This window comes from Psammomys obesus, unplaced genomic scaffold (genome assembly GCF_907164565.1).
Source record: "Psammomys obesus unplaced genomic scaffold, mPsaObe1.curated_primary_1811, whole genome shotgun sequence".
Classification (NCBI taxonomy): domain Eukaryota; kingdom Metazoa; phylum Chordata; class Mammalia; order Rodentia; family Muridae; genus Psammomys; species Psammomys obesus.
The window spans coordinates 1,967,625-1,985,352 of record NW_026585643.1 but is presented as its reverse complement, the minus strand read 5'-3'; the positions used below and the strand labels follow the sequence as shown (position 1 = coordinate 1,985,352).

The 17,728-nt window shown below is 47.4% G+C and overlaps 2 protein-coding genes across 6 annotated transcripts in view; one reads left to right on the top strand and one right to left on the bottom strand.

Moving 5' to 3' along the window:
- Nucleotides 1-13,288, bottom strand: part of Nfatc4 (nuclear factor of activated T cells 4) — a 31,225-nt gene extending 17,937 nt beyond the window's left edge. Inside the window, exons 1-2 of one of the 2 annotated variants that reach the window (XM_055616489.1) lie at nucleotides 13,124-13,288; nucleotides 12,936-13,013 (exon numbers count right to left, since the gene is read on the bottom strand). The gene's annotated coding sequence lies outside the window, so the exon portion shown is untranslated. The remainder of the gene's footprint in view (nucleotides 1-12,935; nucleotides 13,014-13,123) is intronic. The other variant, XM_055616493.1, reaches the window with a different exon arrangement.
- A 107-nt stretch (nucleotides 13,289-13,395) lies between these two features.
- Ripk3 (receptor interacting serine/threonine kinase 3) lies at nucleotides 13,396-17,228 on the top strand. Of its 4 annotated transcripts, XM_055616580.1 has the most exons (11): nucleotides 13,396-13,590; nucleotides 13,790-13,930; nucleotides 14,038-14,124; nucleotides 14,243-14,347; nucleotides 14,726-14,871; nucleotides 14,994-15,040; nucleotides 15,232-15,399; nucleotides 15,505-15,572; nucleotides 15,798-16,139; nucleotides 16,253-16,313; nucleotides 16,876-17,228. In XM_055616580.1, exons 1-11 carry the CDS (start codon nucleotides 13,588-13,590, stop codon nucleotides 17,010-17,012), a joined length of 1,305 nt encoding a protein of 434 aa, XP_055472555.1. In that variant the 5' UTR covers nucleotides 13,396-13,587; the 3' UTR covers nucleotides 17,013-17,228. The 4 variants fall into 4 exon arrangements, with proteins under 4 accessions (XP_055472555.1, XP_055472564.1, XP_055472547.1 ...); XM_055616589.1 differs by lacking the exon at nucleotides 14,243-14,347; XM_055616572.1 differs by having other exon boundaries at nucleotides 14,038-14,347.
- Nucleotides 17,229-17,728: the final 500 nt, after the last annotated feature.

The window sequence follows — 17,728 nt, the reverse complement described above, 5'->3', positions numbered from 1 at the left end:
ACACACACACACACACACACACACACACACACACACACACACACACAGACACACGGAATCCCAAGCGCTGGAATTCCAGATTGCAACCCTATGCCCAGCTTCCTTAAAATGGGGCTACTCCGCCCTGGAGAGGTGGTTCAACATTAAGAGCTCCAGCTGCTCTTCCGGAGAACCTAGGTTCAGTTTTGAGCACCACAGGGTGGCAAATGTTGGGTTTCAAACAGGAACCCTTAACCCTAACCTGCTAGGCCTAATCTCTCTCTCTCTCTCTCTCTCTCTCTCTCTCTCTCTTTACCTCCCTCTGCATTTTTCTCTCTTTGCATGCATTCCTTCCCCTTCCTATCTGCATGACAATTGTCCTGGTCTCATTCTCTGAGACTAGTGAACATGAATGTATAACTTTTTTTTTTTTTTTTTAGGTTTTTGTTTGTGTTTTTTCGAGACAGGGTTTCTCTGTGTAGCCTTGGCTGTCCTGGACTCCTTTGTAGACCAGACTGGCCTGGTCTGGTCAATCTGTCCTGGCAGATTTGTCTGCCCCTGCCTCCCCAATACTGGGATTACAAGCGCGCAGTAAATCATGCCCGGCTGTGATTTTATACTTTTAATTAGGCTTGAATTGGCTTATTTTGTCGGCGGAGAAAAAAACCTGTTCTCATTCTCTTGGTGCTGAGACCCCGCCTGGTGGGCCAAGCCGCCCTCGGCCACGTGGGGACTGGGGCCACTCCTTCCAAGGACTAACTTTCTTTCCACCTGACCGGATTGGCTTTCCCAGCAGTTACCTAAGAAGTACTTCTGGGTCTAAGACCCGCAGGACCCCCTGCCAAGCTGCAGCCTCACAGGGCCCCAGGCTATCGGGTGGGACACTGCTCCATAGCCAGACACCCCGGGGGCGGGGGTGCGTGCAAAATGTATCCCAAGTGAGGCTGTCACTCACCCTGCACCCAGAACACCCGATTTCCCTTTTGTGCTGTTGCCTGGCCCCAGTAATGAGTCGAAATGGCCACCAGGGGGCACTCTCCACACTTTAGCCTCCTCCGGGATTTTGACTATTGCTGCCAGCCGAAGGGTAACTGGTCTGAGCTCCCTATGTCCAGATTTTTTGGGAACTGTGCTCTCATTCCTCCTCTGTAGCCAGTATTCTACGGCCCAACCCCTACTAGCAGGGATGATCACGCGGGCAGACCCCCTTGCCTCCAAAGACTTGGATCCCAAACCTTTCATCTGGGGCACTCAACACCGGATAAACTGCTCGAGCCAAGCTGCTCATCCGACTCTCCTGAGGAATGTGTGAATCATTTGTCTCTGAATTTGATTCATAATTCTAGGGTCCAATTCTTTAGCCCGCTGTGCCCACCGCATGACACCGTCTCTCAGCCTGCCCGCGTGCACGGCGCTGTTGGCTTTCTGCAGCCAGGCTTCACTAAGCCAAACACGGTTCTCGCTCGCTCTTCACGGACTTAGATTTTATTTCAACACCTTGGCCCCGAAGGCCGGAAACTGGCACTCTTATTTCTAAATTCTCACTGCCATGGACAAATGATTCCAAAATATCTTATATCTAAACTCACTCTGTTCTACGCTTAAGGTTCTATGTCCCCACTCTTAAAAACCTTTCATTTCTCGTTCCAATGCACTCTGCTCGCAAACAAAAAATATTTTAAGACTATGTTGTAAATTCCTTTTCTAAGAATTTGTAAGTTTCTCATTGGGTATATATATACAACAAAAATTGGCTTTAGCTTCTTTTTTAATTTTTATTGTTATTAATTATAGTTTATTCACTTTGTATCCTCCCTGTAGCTTCTTCCCTCCTCCCCTCCCAATCCCACCTTCCCCCTCCTTCTCCACCCATGTCCCTCCCCAAGTCCACTGATAAGGGAGGTCCTCCTCTCCTTCCTTCTGATCCTAGTCTATCGGGTCTCATCAGGAGTGGCTGCATTGTCTTCCTCTATGGACTGGTCAGACTGCTCCTCCCTCAAGGGGAGGTGAGCAAAGAGCAGGCCAATCAGTTCATGTCAGAGACAGCCTCTGTTCCCATTACTAGGGAAACCCACTTGGACACTGAACTGCTATGGGCTACATCTGTGCAGGGGTTCTAGGTTATCTCCATGAATGGTCCCTGGTTGGAGTATCAGTCTCAGAAAAGACCCCTGGGCCCAGATATTTTGGTTCTGTTGCTCTCCTTGTGGAGCTCCTGTCCTCTCCAGGTCTTACTATCTCCCCCTTCTTTCAAAAGATTCCCAGAAACAGAAAGACACACTCATAAGTGGATATTAGATATATAATATAGGATAAACATACTAAAATCTGTATACCTAAAGAAACTAATCAAGAAGGAAGACTGTGGCTAAGATGCTCAATCCTCATTCAGAAAGGCAAAGAGGGTGGACATCAGAAGAAAGAGAAAACAGGGAACAGGACAGAAGCCTACCACAGAGGGCCTCTGAAAGGCTCTACCCTGCAGGGTATCAGAGCAGATGCTGAGACTCATAGCCAAACTTTGGGCAGAGCGCAGGGCTTTAAACTTGTAACAAAAGGCTTATAATTAAAATCTATACATGGGCGTGTGTGAGAGAGACAGAGGGAGAGGTTCAACTCTTGTTTAGGGCATATATATGTCTGTATTTGTGTGTATGTAACTCAGTTTCAACTTGATATGTATGTATGTATGTATGTAACTTGGATTTAACTCTGTGTATATGTGTATATAACTTGAACACAACTTATTTAGATAGATAGATAGATGATATATGGATGATAGATAGATAGATAGATAGATAGATAGATAGATAGATAGATTCATTTACTAGGAAAGCAAATGTTTTTAAATAGCAGCCCTGTCGGCCACATGCCTTAAAACCTGCCCTGTGACCTCACCATCTTAAGATGACCACATTGTACAAGGCAACAATCATGAAACTTCTCAGCCCTGCTGAGAGCTTCATTTACTATTGTATCTCCTTTTGGACTAAGAAAGAAACAAGTCTCAAACATCTTAGATTGGTATGGGTTTGTATGATGATAGAAATTCAAAGTTATGTTTGATACAATGTACTGTATATGTGATTCAGTGCTGGTTTAAAATATACTGTATAGGATGATGAATTTTTAAGGTTATGAAGGTCTATTCAGAATTTAAAAAGCTAACTTGAGATATATGTGTGACCACTTACATCTTTGCTAATGGCTCAACACCAAGCTCCTAAAACTATTTAATAACCAAGATCTATAAACTCCTAAGGTCTAATGAGGTTCACAGTAATGCTTGCCTAGCTTCCTTGTCCTGTTTGGATAAACTAAACCATACAAAAACAAACAAACAAACAAAAACCCTGCAATATTCTACAATAATAGTGTGTCTGGTCCCCAAAAAAGTCCTTTTTCCAGGGTCAGGCATTTAGACAAAAAAACCCATTCCCTCAGGGGCTTGAAGAAAGTTCCTGCTAAAAGAGAAGTCATTCTCTTCTCTGGCGAGAGGAACGGAACATGTCACCCTTCCACTAACTATGACTGTGGTGCCCACTAACCTGTCAAGATCAGTGCTGGCCACTAGGCTCCCTCAGTCCCTGCTCACACGCCCCACCACACCTCACAAGCCCCCCTTTCTCCCGGACAGCAGTTTAGAATAAACATTTTCCCTTTTCACCCATGGAATGGCTATTTTTGTTTTCTTACTGTGCCCATTTGCAGGATCAGTAAAGTTGCCAGACTCTGTGGACTGTATCTATGATTAAAAGTTATATTGCGATTGTTAGCGTACAGGCTGCTCCACTGGCCTGCCTTCAGGGGCCTTTCAAAGACCTTTCAGGGACCTAGCAGCTTCTGACGTCATCACCTGCCTGCTGGCAGTTGTGTGCCTGATAAAAGAAACCACCTATCCCCACCCCCAGCATCCCTAGCTTCCTTTCTCTTACACTCCCTCTCTCTGTCCCTCTGTCTTTCTCTGTCATGGGCACTCAGCTCCTCTCTCTTCCCCCTCCCCCTTTCCCACAATAAACCCCCTTTATACCAGATCTGTTGTGTGGCATATTAATCATTATTATAACGGTGATACCTAAAAAGCTTCAAGTCAAAGACTGTTGTTTTTAAGGCTCAAACTAAGCAAGGATAAAGCTGCAGAACCTAACCTTACATGAGCTACTAACTGTTAAGGACAATTTAAAAATGCAAGAGCTGGGCTCTGGGAGCAGAGACAGGAGGATTTCTGTGAGTTCAAGACCAGCCTGGTCTGCAGAGTGAGTCCAGGACAGCCAAGGCTACACAGAGAAACTCTGTCTTGAAAAACAAGGAAGGAAGGAAGGAAGGAAGGAAGGAAGGAAGGAAGGAAGGAAGGAAGGAAGGAAGGCAAATTAATAGTCACTTTATAAATAAACAAATCCTTTAATGTGTTCAGAACTATGTTTGTAGTCATGCTAAATACTAACATAATTCCTCACAGGAATAAGCCTTACTTAGCCTTTTGTATACATTTTCAAGGTTAAACCTAGGATGGGTAACTAGAAACAAGCAAAGTTTGCCTATTCAGACATATTTTCGACAGATAGGTGGTTCTCAAGCACATTTAAATGTTTACTTAAAAAAATTTCATGATAAACATGCCAGCTCTTGACAGCACCCTCCAAAGAAGATGGGCACAGAAGAACCTCCACCTGCCTGTTCTAAGTGTAGCAAAGCTGGCCGCTGGGCCGTAGACTGCCTTTTACCCCAACGGCCGACAGCATGCTGTTCAAACTGTGGAGAAGCAGGACACTGAGAAGTGGATTGCTTCACTTTGCCTAGACAAAAGTAGGACAGTCCCTCCAAGTCCCTGCTTCACAGAAAAAAAAAGACTGTCAAATCCTCTGGGCCTGGCAGGAGGAAGATTGTGCCCCACTGACCACAGAGGAACCTTGGGTGACTGTCCAAGGAGCTGGTAATTCTGTATCAGTTTTACTAGTTTTGGAAGCTTGGTCTGCCCTTCCTGTTTACTCGAGTAAACTTTATCCTTCTAGGGTCACTAGGGATTTGAAGGCTAGACTAGCAAAAGATTTATCAGTTTAACCAAGGTTCTGGCTGCCTTCTCAGTCATCTTCAAATGTATAAAAAAGGCCACAGGCCTCACTCTCCTAGAGCTGCTGGGTCTAGACAGAGATTACTTTGTTACTAGACTCAGAAAACAGGTTTCAAAGTAACTTTTTACTATTCCCTTATCTAAAAAATCTTGCTTTACAGTGACTGCTCCCAGTAATCAGCCACCTGTGTCTCATGGTGACTAAGGTCAGAGGATACAGAAGCTTAGGTTGTGAGGATCTCAGAAAGTGTTTTAGGATCTAAGAAGGTGGGTTCTTTGTTTGGTTGGTTGGTTTGCTGGTTGATTGGTTGGTTTTTCAAGACAGGGTTTCTCTTTGTATCAAGCCCTGGCTGTCCTAGACTTGCTTTGTTGATCAGGCTGGTCCGTTTTTCAAGACAGGGTTTCTCTGTGTATCAAGCCTGGCTGTTCTAGACTTGCTTTGTTGACCAAGCTGGCCTCCGGCTCACAGAGATATGCCTGCCTCTGCCTCCCAAGTGCCAGGATTACAGGCATGTGCCACCATGCCCAGTTTAAGAAGGTGTTTTAAGGTTGGTAAATGGAAGCTATGAAGGTTGGAGGACATGAAAGTGTAAATGATGATAAGAAAGCGTTTTAAGATATATAAAAAAATAAAATTATGTTTCAGATTCCCTTCCCTCAATGTGCTATTCTTGTATTAAGACTTCAAAGTTCAGAGCTTTAACATTAATCAATGGAGTTCTTATAAATTATTAGTCTAAGTCTGGTAAAGGCTTCCACTATATGATCCATTATTATCATGGTCACAAGCTTAAGATTTTAAATTTCCTCTGGTTGTCTTTTAAGTATAGACTTAAAAGCGCTTCTCAGTGTGCTAAAGCCATATATATATCCAGTCTTCTAGACAGGGAAGAGAGCACTTTTCACAGTTTGTAGTCATACTGAAAATCAAGATCACGTGAGGTTTTGCCCCTTCTTCTCCACAGAAGGCTCCTGTCTTCCCTGAGCTCACCTCAGCGTTCATGCTGTTAACCCAGAACTGTTTCCCAAGCTTCTGTGACAAAGGTGTGAGCCTACTGCCTTCTCTACTGTGTGGTTTCGGCACAGACTACAAACAATGGTAATGCTAACATGTCTAAAACATCTCTATTTTTGTAAACTTAAAAAGATTCTTGTAAACCCAGTGTGGTGGCACATACCTTTAATCCCAGCACTCGGGAGGTGGAGGCAGTTAGATCTGGTTTATAGCGAGACTCTGTCTCAAAAACAAACAAAACAAAACAAAACAAAACAAAAAGACTCTAGTAAGCTTTAGGGAATCAACTTAAATCCACCACTTATGGGTCAAATGAACTCCAGATTAAGTACCTCTGTCAATCAACAGCCTAAGGTTCCCCACCTATTGCTATTCCACAGAGTGCGGTCCTTTCCCCTTTTCCTGGTTTTGGGACTCCCCTCCCCCAGTTATCAAGACAATGGGCTTAAAAGTTTTCAAATGTACACCTAAGGAAAAAATTTTTCTCCCTAAATGCCTTACCTTTATCCTCTGCCCCTATATCTATCTATGTATCTATCTATGTATCTATTCCAACATCCTGTTAAGTATATATATATATATATATATATATATATATGTGTGTGTGTGTGTGTGTGTGTGTGTGTGTGTGTATGTGTCTGTATCTGTGTAAATATGGCATATGACATATATATGCCAAATATATATATGGAATATATATATATATGAAACATTGTATATATATATATATATATATATATATATATATATATATATATATATATATATGTTCCAACATCCTGTCAGGTTCAGGTGTTTCTTCAAAACCTTCATGCAGGACAACTTCAAATCGGCTAGCCCCAGGTGGTTCTACAGAGCCTGGACAGCAAGTGAACTGCCCGTTTGTCCAACATTCCACCTTTCGGGGACTCCAATAACAACCCCCAAAATCAGCAGGAAGGAGCCATAGATGATTACACTGCCCCTTGTTCATTTATTATCAACAAAAGGCTGGGAGGTTGGGTTCAGACCCAGGGCCCCTAACCCTAACCCTGTTAACATACAGGCAATTCCACTGGCCTGTTCTCAGGGACCTAACAATTGCTCATGTCGTCACCAGCCAATGCCAGGTGTGTGCTGCATATGAAAAAGACCCGCCAGCCAACCCCCCTGTGTTAGAGATAGAGAACTCCTGTACACCTCCCTCCCTGTCTGCATGGTGACTTCCCTAGTCTCATTCTCTGAGACCAGTAAGCCGACCTAAGAACTGTCCCCAATAAACCTGCTTTTATAGTTTTAATTCGACTTAAACTTGCTTATTTCGTTGGCAGAGAAAATCTATTGGCTAACAACCACCTATCTTCAAGAATCCATTGCCCTTTCTGGTCCATGTGGACACAGCACACACATGGTACAGATGTATGTATAGGCCAAACACTCATGCAAATAAAAAGATAAATAAAAAAATTTAAATAGGCTAATACTATCCAGCCTCAAGAGCTCATGTAATGACAGACCAGAATCTGTAACATATCCTAGGTGCCAGTGGACATTAGGCCCCAGCTCTGAGGTGGTTAGATTTGGCTGTGTTTACTTTCTTTTTTTTTTTCGTTCCTTGCAGACAACAACCCTGGTCACAGAGACATTCTTGGGAAAACAATGAAGAGGAAGCCGAGGAGAAGGTGGGTCTTGGATTGTGTTCTTCTGAGAACAGGGCCTAAGACCTAGATTGGGGCCTTTGTCGGGAGTGGGTCTCCCATTTCAGGAGGAAGAGAGGAGAAACTGCATATCAGGGGGGAAAAGAGGACACCAAAACGTATGTGTTGCTTGCTACTGGTCAGGACTCAGTCCCTCCAGAGACCATCTGAAGTACTGTAGGAGAACCTCGGGATTTAACAGGGAGCTGAGGGCCACACTCAGAGCATCCAGTCCCATCCCCTCTCCCCACACTTCTGATCAGCTGCTGGAGAGATACAGAGCCAGGCCTCTTACATGAGGCCTTGTCAGGATCAGCAAAGGTCAACCACAACCACAGCTCAAACCACAGGCCGCCCGAGGGTTTCTCGTACAAAGCGCCCTGAGTGATGACCCAGCACAGAGCCCACCTTCAGGTAAGTAATACAGCAAGCTTTTAACCAAGGTGAGCACTCCTGTACCAGACAGGGAACTGTCAAGTGACTGTGAGCATCGACCACACCTTCCCCTCCATTAAGATGGCAAGCCAGAGAACACTAACTTCCTTAGTACCTCCCTCAGGTCAAGTCTCTGGGAGAAAAGAGAGAATACGTCCTTAAAGGGCACCGAGAGGAAAGGGTGGAGCTGGACACTTATCAGAAGGAAAAGCTGGCCATTTGGAGCAGCAGTTAGGTCAGCTTTCTCTGTTCTACCAGGGAATTTGAATCTATGCACCTCCCACTGGAAATTCAGTAGTGTTTATTGTAGGGATGATTACTATTTACTGAGCATGTGTTATGTGTCTTGTTTCATTCCATCTTCACAATAACCTAGCCCAGGAGGTTTTACAATTAATCAAAACACTCCACACTGCTTTCTGTGAGACAGGAAGCATAGGTGTCTCAGGATCCAGTGGCTGTATGAAGGCATCTCAGCTTCAATACAGAAAAACAAGAGGGGCCTGCCAGGCATAGGATCCTGAAGACAAGCATGCCTTCAGCACCGGAGGGGCTTCCAACAGAAAACAGCCCAAGAGAAGGGAGCAGCAGAGGCCAGAGCGGGTGAGGCCTCCCTCCAGGCAGAAACTTACCCAGTAGCTAGCTTCTTTCTGCCCAACCCCGGGATTTGCTTTTGTGACTTCTCCAAGTGCAGCCCAGTTCCCCTGGGACAGACAGATTTTTGTAGTCATTCGGTTTTTTGTTTGTTTGCTTGCTTGCTTGCTTAATTTTTTGTCTTCCCCTAGTTATATCTCTCCCCTTCTGGTGTTTCCCAGCAGTTAGCACAGTGACAAGGGACCTTCAGTGCCACCATAAAAAAAAAAGAAAAGAAAAAGAAAAAAAAAGAAGCTAGAGGGTTTTGGATTTCTGCAGTATTTCCAACCTCACATCTGTGGTGATTTGCTGTGATAGTGCTTTTTATGAACTATCAATTATGAAAAAGGCCAGCACTGGTTACTGTTGATGACAATGACGTGAGGATGCCTGCACAGAAAGGAAAACAGAAAGTAAGTCTGCCCTGTGGACTTCCTTATTGGCTCACAATATCCTTTTGGACTGGAATCACACACACACACACACACACACACACACACACACACGAACGCGCACACTCCAGCAAGTTTATCTCTGTTTACCATAGGCAAACTCGGGGCCCAGTAATATCAGTTAGGTACAAAAGTTCAACAGCAAAGGTTCTGGGTTAGAGTAGCAGGGAGGAAGGGAAGCTGTTTCATGCCTGGACGGTGTCCTAGGGGAAAACAGGAGGCTGCAACCCAGTGTCACTGCGCATGCTCCATGGAGTCATCTCAGAAATATGAGAAGATGAAGCTTTGAATAAGGACATACAGGGCTGAGGGATGACTCAGTAGTTAAGAGCACTTGCTGCTCTTCCAAAGGATCCAAGTTTAGTTCCCAACAAGCAAACTGTGTGGCTCACAACAGCCTGTAAGTCCAATTCCAAGAGGTCTGTCACCCTTCTAAATAAATCTTGAGGGGGGAAAAAAAATCCATAAAACACAAAAAAATAAAAATAGTCCACCTATAAAGTCCCTATCCAGGAGCAATTCCCTTGAACCTGCTTCTACTGGATCCTTCAGTTCTGCTTGTTTGAGACAGAATCTCACCGCATCTACCAGGCTAGCCTCAGACTCATGGTCCTCCCGCCTCCACCTTTCCAGCGTTGGGCCAATAGATCTATCTCTTACTCAGATATTCTAAACACGATTATGCACATGTCTGCTCTTCTTTATTGCTTCTTTTTCTTTCTGTTGTTTGAGGCAGGCCCTCTCTCACTCTGTAGCACAGGCTGTCCTCGAATCTGGGGATTATCAGAGGACCTTGAACCCCTCACCTCCCTGCCTGGACCTGCACAGAGCTGTGATCACAGTCACGTGTTACCATTCCCAGTTTTACACCGTTCTTTTATTCCCCCAGTGAACTTTAATGTCTACACACAGATAACTGCTTATTAATACAAACAGTTAAACATTCATTGATGCATCTTCATAGAATCCCCCTCCCTTTTTGAGGCACGAAGATCTCATGTAGCCCAGGTTGGCCTTAAACTCACTATGTAACTGAGAAGAACCTCAGACTCTGGAGCTTCCTGCCACCACCACCAGAATGCTGGGGGAATTCTGGGAGGCCAGGTGTGCACCATTGCTCCCGGTTTGCACTAGCATGAGAGGTGAGCACTGCACCAACTGAGCAACACTCCCTGTCCCTGGATCTCTTTTCTGATACATGAAAATGTATCTCCATCAGATGAAATATGTGTAGCATAAAATGTATCATTTTAAGCATTTGAAATAAGCGGTTCAGTGATTAAGTACAGCCACACTGTTGCTGTTACTACCATCCATTACTCAAACATAGTAAAAAAAGAAAAAAAAAAAAAAAAGAAAAGAAAATGTCTTTAAATTCCCAGATAGATTTAGAGGGGAAAAAAGAAACACCAGCCAAAAATTTGTGTTAACTACTAAAATTGCAGAGCTGGGTCAAACGGAGCCACAGCCAAACAAACAGGTCCCCTGAAAAAGAGCCTTCTTTTAATGTGGCAAAGACAGGCAAGGCTACAGAAAAGCTTAGTGTAAGGAGCAAAGAGGCTTAACAGACATAAACTTGGAATCACATTAGGAGAGGGGAAAAGATGTAAACACTGGAATCTTATATCCTGCAAATGTATTTTTTCAAGGAGTGAAAAGACATTTCCAAAATAATGAAGACGCTTCACTCCACCACACTGCGAGATCCCTAAGGCAGGCAGACTAAGATCTCAGAAATTCTGACCTGCATCAAAGGGGGGAAGTGTTCCAGCACATTCAACCCAAACCGCTGAGCATCTTACCAAACCCATGTTGATGAGAGAGCTGGCTCTCTCACTTCAACGGCATGTGCTGTGAGCACTTCCACTTCTGAAAGAACCAGAGGCCAGGCAGGGTTCACTCAGTGTTCAAAAGGAGAAAACCGCCCGCATGTCCAGAATACAAGTGTGATATACAGCTAGAATATTTTGGGCCTTTTAACCTTAATAAAATCCTTAATTTAACCTTAATAAAATCCAGAAACATCCCATAACATAATGAACCTCGAAGATAGTTTTGGTGGTGGTGGTGGGTTTTTTTTTTTGTTGTTGTTGTTTTGTTTTGTTTTTGTTTTCAAGACAGGGTTTTTCTGTGTAGCCTTGGCTGTCCTGAAACTCACTCTGTAGACCAGGCTGGCCTCAAACTCACAGGGATCTGCCTAACTCTGCCTCCTGAGTGTTGGGATGGATCGATGCCTCTTTTATAAGGCAACCTGAAGTGTTCAGATTTACAGAGAGGAAAAAAGTGGTAGTTTATGGGACCTGGGAGGAGGAAATGAAGAGTGACTATGAAATCGCTCCAGAGTGTAGCTTGGGGTTGGCTTGTCCTATTGAGGACTGAATGCTAGGGCTGACTGTCCAGCAATTTCCACCTCCAGGCACCATCATGCCGTGGACCGGTAAAATTTACCAGTACACTTTAAATTCTTTTTAAATTTAATTTTATGTGTATAAGTGTTTTGTCTGCATGTATGTCTGTGACCACGTGCATGTCTAGTGCCCACAGAGGATGGAAGAGGGTGTCCAATTCCCTGGAATTAGCATTATATACAGTTGTGGGTCATCATGTAGGTGCCGGGAATCAAGCCTGGGTCCTCTGGAAGAGCAGCCACTGTTTTTAACTGACGAGCCATCTCGCCAGCCCCTGCCTTAAGTTCTTTTTCACTTGCTTACTTTGGGGCAAGGTTTTGCTATGTGGCCCTAGCTGGCTTGGAAGGCCTTATGTAGACCAGGCTGGTCCTAGATGTCTGCCTGCTTCAGCCTCCTGAGTGTTGAGATTGAAGGCACTCCCGTTACCCAGCACTGTGACACTGCGGGGTCCTGAAAAGCCTTCTCCAAGAGTATATTCTTATCAGGAACATGAATCAGAGTATTTGCATGCAGGAGGCACCGCACACGGGGAAGGGTGGGAAGCCCTAAGTCATATTTGCTGCAGTGAACACTGCAATGGCAATTCCTTTACAGCAGGGACAGCATGTCTAGCCTGCAATGGCCTGGGATAGACCTTGGCCTTCCAGCTTCACGGAGCAGGTCGTAGAGCAGACAAGTTGCTTCCAACGTCAAGGACTTGTCTTAGCAAGAGCTTATTAAGTCCTGAGCAGGAATTCAGAGGGAGGCCCTTCATTGCTACTCATCTCACACCTTCCCCAGCCACCCATACAGGCAGACTTAGACAGCCCAGAGGCATTTGCAAACAGAAGCTAGCTTGAGCTAGGGGAGGTGGGGAGGCCACTTAGTGGGTAAAGCTCTCCTCATTGCAAGCATGCTGACCTGACCTCAAATCCCCACAACTCAAGTGAAACTGGGGACAGTAGCCCACGCCTGCCTCCCCAGCGTTCCTACAGAAAGGTGAGAGGCAGAGACAGGAGAATGCTGGGACGCTCACAGGCTAGTTGGCCTTGTGCACACAGCAGACCACAACAAAGAGACACCGTCTCAAACAAGTCGGAAGGACAACCTTACCTGAGCTTGTCCTGTGACCTCCACAAGCGCACACATCATGACACGCAGCCCACCCCGACATACACGGACTTGCACATACACAAATTCTACATACATACACAAATACATACACAAATTTTAAGATAAATAAATGAGCCGAGCGTGGTGGCACACACCTTTAATCCCAGCACTTACTCTGGAGGCGGAGGCGGATGGTCCTCTGTGAGTGTGAGGTCACCCCGGTCTACATAGCGAGTTCCAGATCAACCAAACCTACATGGAGAGACCTTGTCTCAAAAGTTGTTGTTGTTGTTTTCCTTAAGAAATAAATATGAGCCAGCTTGGTGGAGCAGAACCCGATGCTAAGCTATTTCCACACTTACTTGGCCTGCCTCTGCCAAGGTCAACAAGATTAAAGAAGCCAGCTTGTGTACCTGGCTGCGGGGAGTCAATTGCGTGTTCCTCGACGGTGAGGGCTCCTTTTGTGGCACACCCAATGACTAGTTTATTCCCTTAAGTGGAAGCAATTTCGAGGCAGGTGCACAGGAAACGACAGCCCCCAAGTTGGTTTTTTTTTTTTTTTCTGCCTCACCCCAGGGGGCGGGCCCCCGAGCAGCACCGCCTTTAAAAAGGAAGTGCTTCAGTCATTCGAAGGCCGGGGAGCGACCTGGGAAGCGGAATTCGGGGCGCAGACCTCCGCGCCTTGTGACCAATCAGTTGCTCCCCTTGCGGACCCTGTCTTCAATCAGCCCACACGCCACCCCCAGCCGAGGCGTCGTGTTTACAGCCCCAGCTGTGCCCGCACAACCCCAGGAAGCCGGTAGCTCCCGATGTCTTCTCTCAAGCTATGGTGAGTTGGGAGTGAGCCCTGTCTCCGGCACACCCACACAGGATGCCCTGGGGCGCACTCGGAGGCCGCCTTTGCTGAGGTAGGGCACGGCGCTGGGGGCGAGGCGGGCCGCAGAGGGAGGCTGGACACGCTGCCCGCGCGCAGTGTCAGGAGGATGCTCTGACCCGGAGGTGGGGCCTCCACATTCACCCTCCCTCAGGCCAAGTGGTGCCTCGGCCCCTCTCGTGTGCTGCGAAGAACTGGAGAACCCGGAGTTTGTGGGCAAAGGCGGGTTCGGGGCAGTGTTCCGGGCAAAACACAGAACATGGGGCCACGATGTAGCCGTCAAGATCGTGAACTCGTGAGTGGCCCCCGGCTGCAGGCGTGGTGTGATCAAGGAGCTTGAGTGGGGTCAGGGTGGGATCCCCCAGGGCCCAACCCAACCGTAGCTCCCCTTCGGGCCTGTAGGAAGGCGATATCCAGAGAGGTGAAGGCCATGGCGAATCTGCGGAACCAGCATGTGCTGCTCCTGCTGGGGGTCACGGAGAGCCTCAGGTGGGACTGCGCGTCAGGGCCGGCTCTTGTAACAGGGTTCATGGAGTATGGCTCCCTCGCGGGGCTGCTGCAGCCCGCGTGCCCTCGGCCCTGGCCTCTCCTCTGTCGCCTACTGCAGGAAGTGGTGCTGGGGATGTGTTACCTGCACAGCCTGAACCCTGTGCTCCTGCACCGGGACCTCAAGCCCTCTAATGTCCTACTGGACCTGGATCTCCACGCCAAGGTCAGCCTATCTGCACCCCAGCGCAGGCTTGGGGCCATGTTGAGTACCCTCGGCCCGTCCCTCTGAATACAAGATTACTCAGACGTCAACACCCAACTAGGGAGTTTTAGCTCTAGCTATACCAGGTGATGGACGCCCTCCTTACCCACCTGGACTGGTTTCACAGGCCTTTTCCACAAAGCCCCTCAATGGATCCAGGCCTGAACATCACCGACTTAGATCTCCTGCCTCAGGTTTCATTGACCCCACCTCTGTCCTCTGGTTCCCCAGACCAGCTTCCAAAGGCTGAGGCTGCATCTTCTGGAGGAGAGAGGTGGGGAATTCTGGAGGCTCTCTGGCCCCTGTCATCTAATACCCTCTTCTTCCTTTCCTTTACAGCTAGCAGATTTTGGCCTGTCCACATTTCAGGGAGGGTCACAGACAGGGTCAGGGTCCAGAAATTCGGGAGGCACCTTAGCTTACTTGGCCCCAGAGCTCTTGGTTGATGTCAACAGGAAGGCTTCTCCAGCCAGTGATGTCTACAGGTAAGCTATCCACCCCCAGTGCACCCCAAATTTCAACACCTGTTTAGGCCCTTCTAAAGGCTGTGATGTGGGAACTCGGTCTTGCCAGTGGCCAGCTAAGCCTCCACTTTGTCTCCATGCAGCTTTGGGATCCTCGTGTGGGCAGTGCTGGCTGGGAGAGAAGCCGAGAGTAAGGCCCTAGATGGATTCTGAGACCCTTAGCCCAGGTGCCGGAAAGCACCAAACCCCAAACCCGCCCTTACTGCCTTCTTCCCACCTCACCTCCTCCTGGGATGAGACTCCCTGCTTCTGTCCACAACAGAATCGGTGTCTCCTCGTTTAATGAATTCCTTTTGTGATGGTCACTCTCCCCAACTCCAGTGGTAGACAATTCATCGCTAGTTCGCGGAGCCGTGTGTGAAAGGCAGAATCGACCTCCAATGACAGAGCTGCCTCTGGACAGCCGTGAGACTCCTGGCCTGTCAGGACTGAAGGAGTTAATGGTGCATTGCTGGAGTTCTGAGCCCAAAAACAGGCCATCCTTCCAGGGCAAGTTGGCCATTTCTCTGGCCACTAGGATAAGCTTGGGTCTTGAGCAGAGCCTTTCCTAAGGAAAAAAGTTCTGCTCATATACAACTCACTGTTGCCTTTCAGATTGCCGACCAAAAACCAATGACGCTTTCATCCAGGTACAGGACAAGATAGATGCTGCTGTCTCCAAAGTGAGTTTCCAAAACCACCTTCCTATCCAGGAGCTATTGAGGGATGGCTGTGTGGTCCCCTTGACCGTCTAATTTATGCCCCCTGGCAACCATTCTTTAATGTTTGACCAGCATTCCCACCCACCCGAACCTTCCGTGAGTCTCCAGTTATCAGATTAGAGACCAAGAAAATATTCGCTCTGGCTGCCCCAGCTCCTGATACACATGGTCCTTCTGTCTGTGCAGGTAAAGCATTATCTGTCTCAGCACAGAAGCAGCGACAGAAAGTCGTCTGCCCTAGAGCCAAGCCAAAGAGGTACAGAAATGGACTGCCCAGGGAAAACCACAGTTTCTGAAATGCTGGACCACCTGCGTCTGGAGGAGCCCTCCAGACCAGCTCCTGAAAAATCCATAAACTTTACTGAGAAGAGAACACAGGAAGAACCCACTGGGCACGCCACAACAGCTACGCCATCTTCTGACATGGGGGCTCAGACTCCCCAAACTCCACACACTTTACCCTTCCAAGGCCCAACACCTAGACCATTCTTTAATGAGACTCCAGATCCCAGCCCCCAAGGGAATCAGGTGAGACACTGGAAAAACTAGGTTATGCCCCCTTCCCAAGGGAAACTTAGGCCTGATGGGTATGCAGCAATGGGACTACCCTCCCGAAAGCCTGTGAACTCTGATGTTTTCAGGGAAATAGAAGACATGGCCCTCATTGGTCCCCTGGGATCCCAAGGCCAAATCCAACAGCAGGTACCCATTCTTCATCCTCTATTGGTCTCCCCTGCTCAACTTTCCCATCACCTTCTTCCTCCTCACATATATATATATATATATATATACACACACACACACACACACACATATATATATATATATATATATATAGACTCAAGTTACTTTGGAGGTGGGAAGAAATGACTAGAGATCATCTAAGCCCCATATGTCTTATTTAACATGCGAGAAACCTGACTCGCACTAGGAAAGGAGCTCACTGAGGTCACACAACAAAACCTAGATTGGCCTGGGACCTGCTGACTTTCCCCAGCACCAGGTCCATGAGCTCCCTTGGTTCCTTTGTTGCTAAGGCAGTCCAGAGCGTCTCCCACCGAAGACACCCAAATATCAGGCACTGCTCTTGAGCTTCTACAAAACTAATTCTGAGGAGACACAAATCGTACTGTGACACAGCTCCTCTCAGGCAAAGACCCCGCACTTGCGCTCCCCAGGGTGGACACAAGGTGCCGCTGCCTCTCTCCCCGAGCCACACCTTTCTAACCCCTGAATCCTCCCACCACCTCCTCCTCTCTTAAAGGGCCGCCGCAGCCATCATTTAGCTTCAACCACTGTTACGGAGTGCAGATCGGGGACAACAACGTCTTGTCGGTACAACCAAAAACTGCTTTTTCCAAGAAGGGCCCAACACAGATGGGCAGGGGAACGGGCCGGTAACCCGTCCACGAGCAGATTTCAGAGAGTGTCTGCAAGAGCCTGGACCCTGGGAGTCACCACTTAGTCATTACGGTGGGAATAAAAGCACTTTGTAAGCAACCTGGAATGGCCGAGACTCCCTGTGGCTCGCAACACTCATGGAGAGCAGTTGGGCCTACACCCAGACTGACTTTGACCTATCTTCCAAAAGTCAATAAATACAATATGTTACTGTGAGTCGGAGGTGTCAATCCAGGGCAGCAGGGATGGGCAGCCAGGAGCTGGCTCTACCCAGGGTAGAAGGAGATGGTGCAACAGGAAAAAGGCCTCTGGGGATCAGATATAGGCCAACTCCTGGCACGGAAGGTCAGGGTCCAGCTGGTGGCGGGAAGGCATCAGAGGGCTCCGGTGCTCCAGTCTCAGGGTGGAGCGTTTCCTCCAGGGCTCAGGACTGACACCACCCTAAGCCTAAACTGGCGAGAAAGAAGCTGTAGTCTCTCCACTCTCCTTTTCTCCTTGAATTTAAGCACTGGGGTTTGGGCCTCTGGCGAAGGAGGGACCTCAGGAGCTGCCCCAGGCTCCCTAGACCGGTCTTCCTCCTATCCTGCTGCACAGCTGTGTGCGGCTTGCTTTCGAGGCACGGCAGCATATTTGATTTTCTGTATCCAAGAATTGATAACTGTATGCAACAAAGCATCGAACCAACCCAAGGAGCTGAGTTTCCGCTTCACACTTGG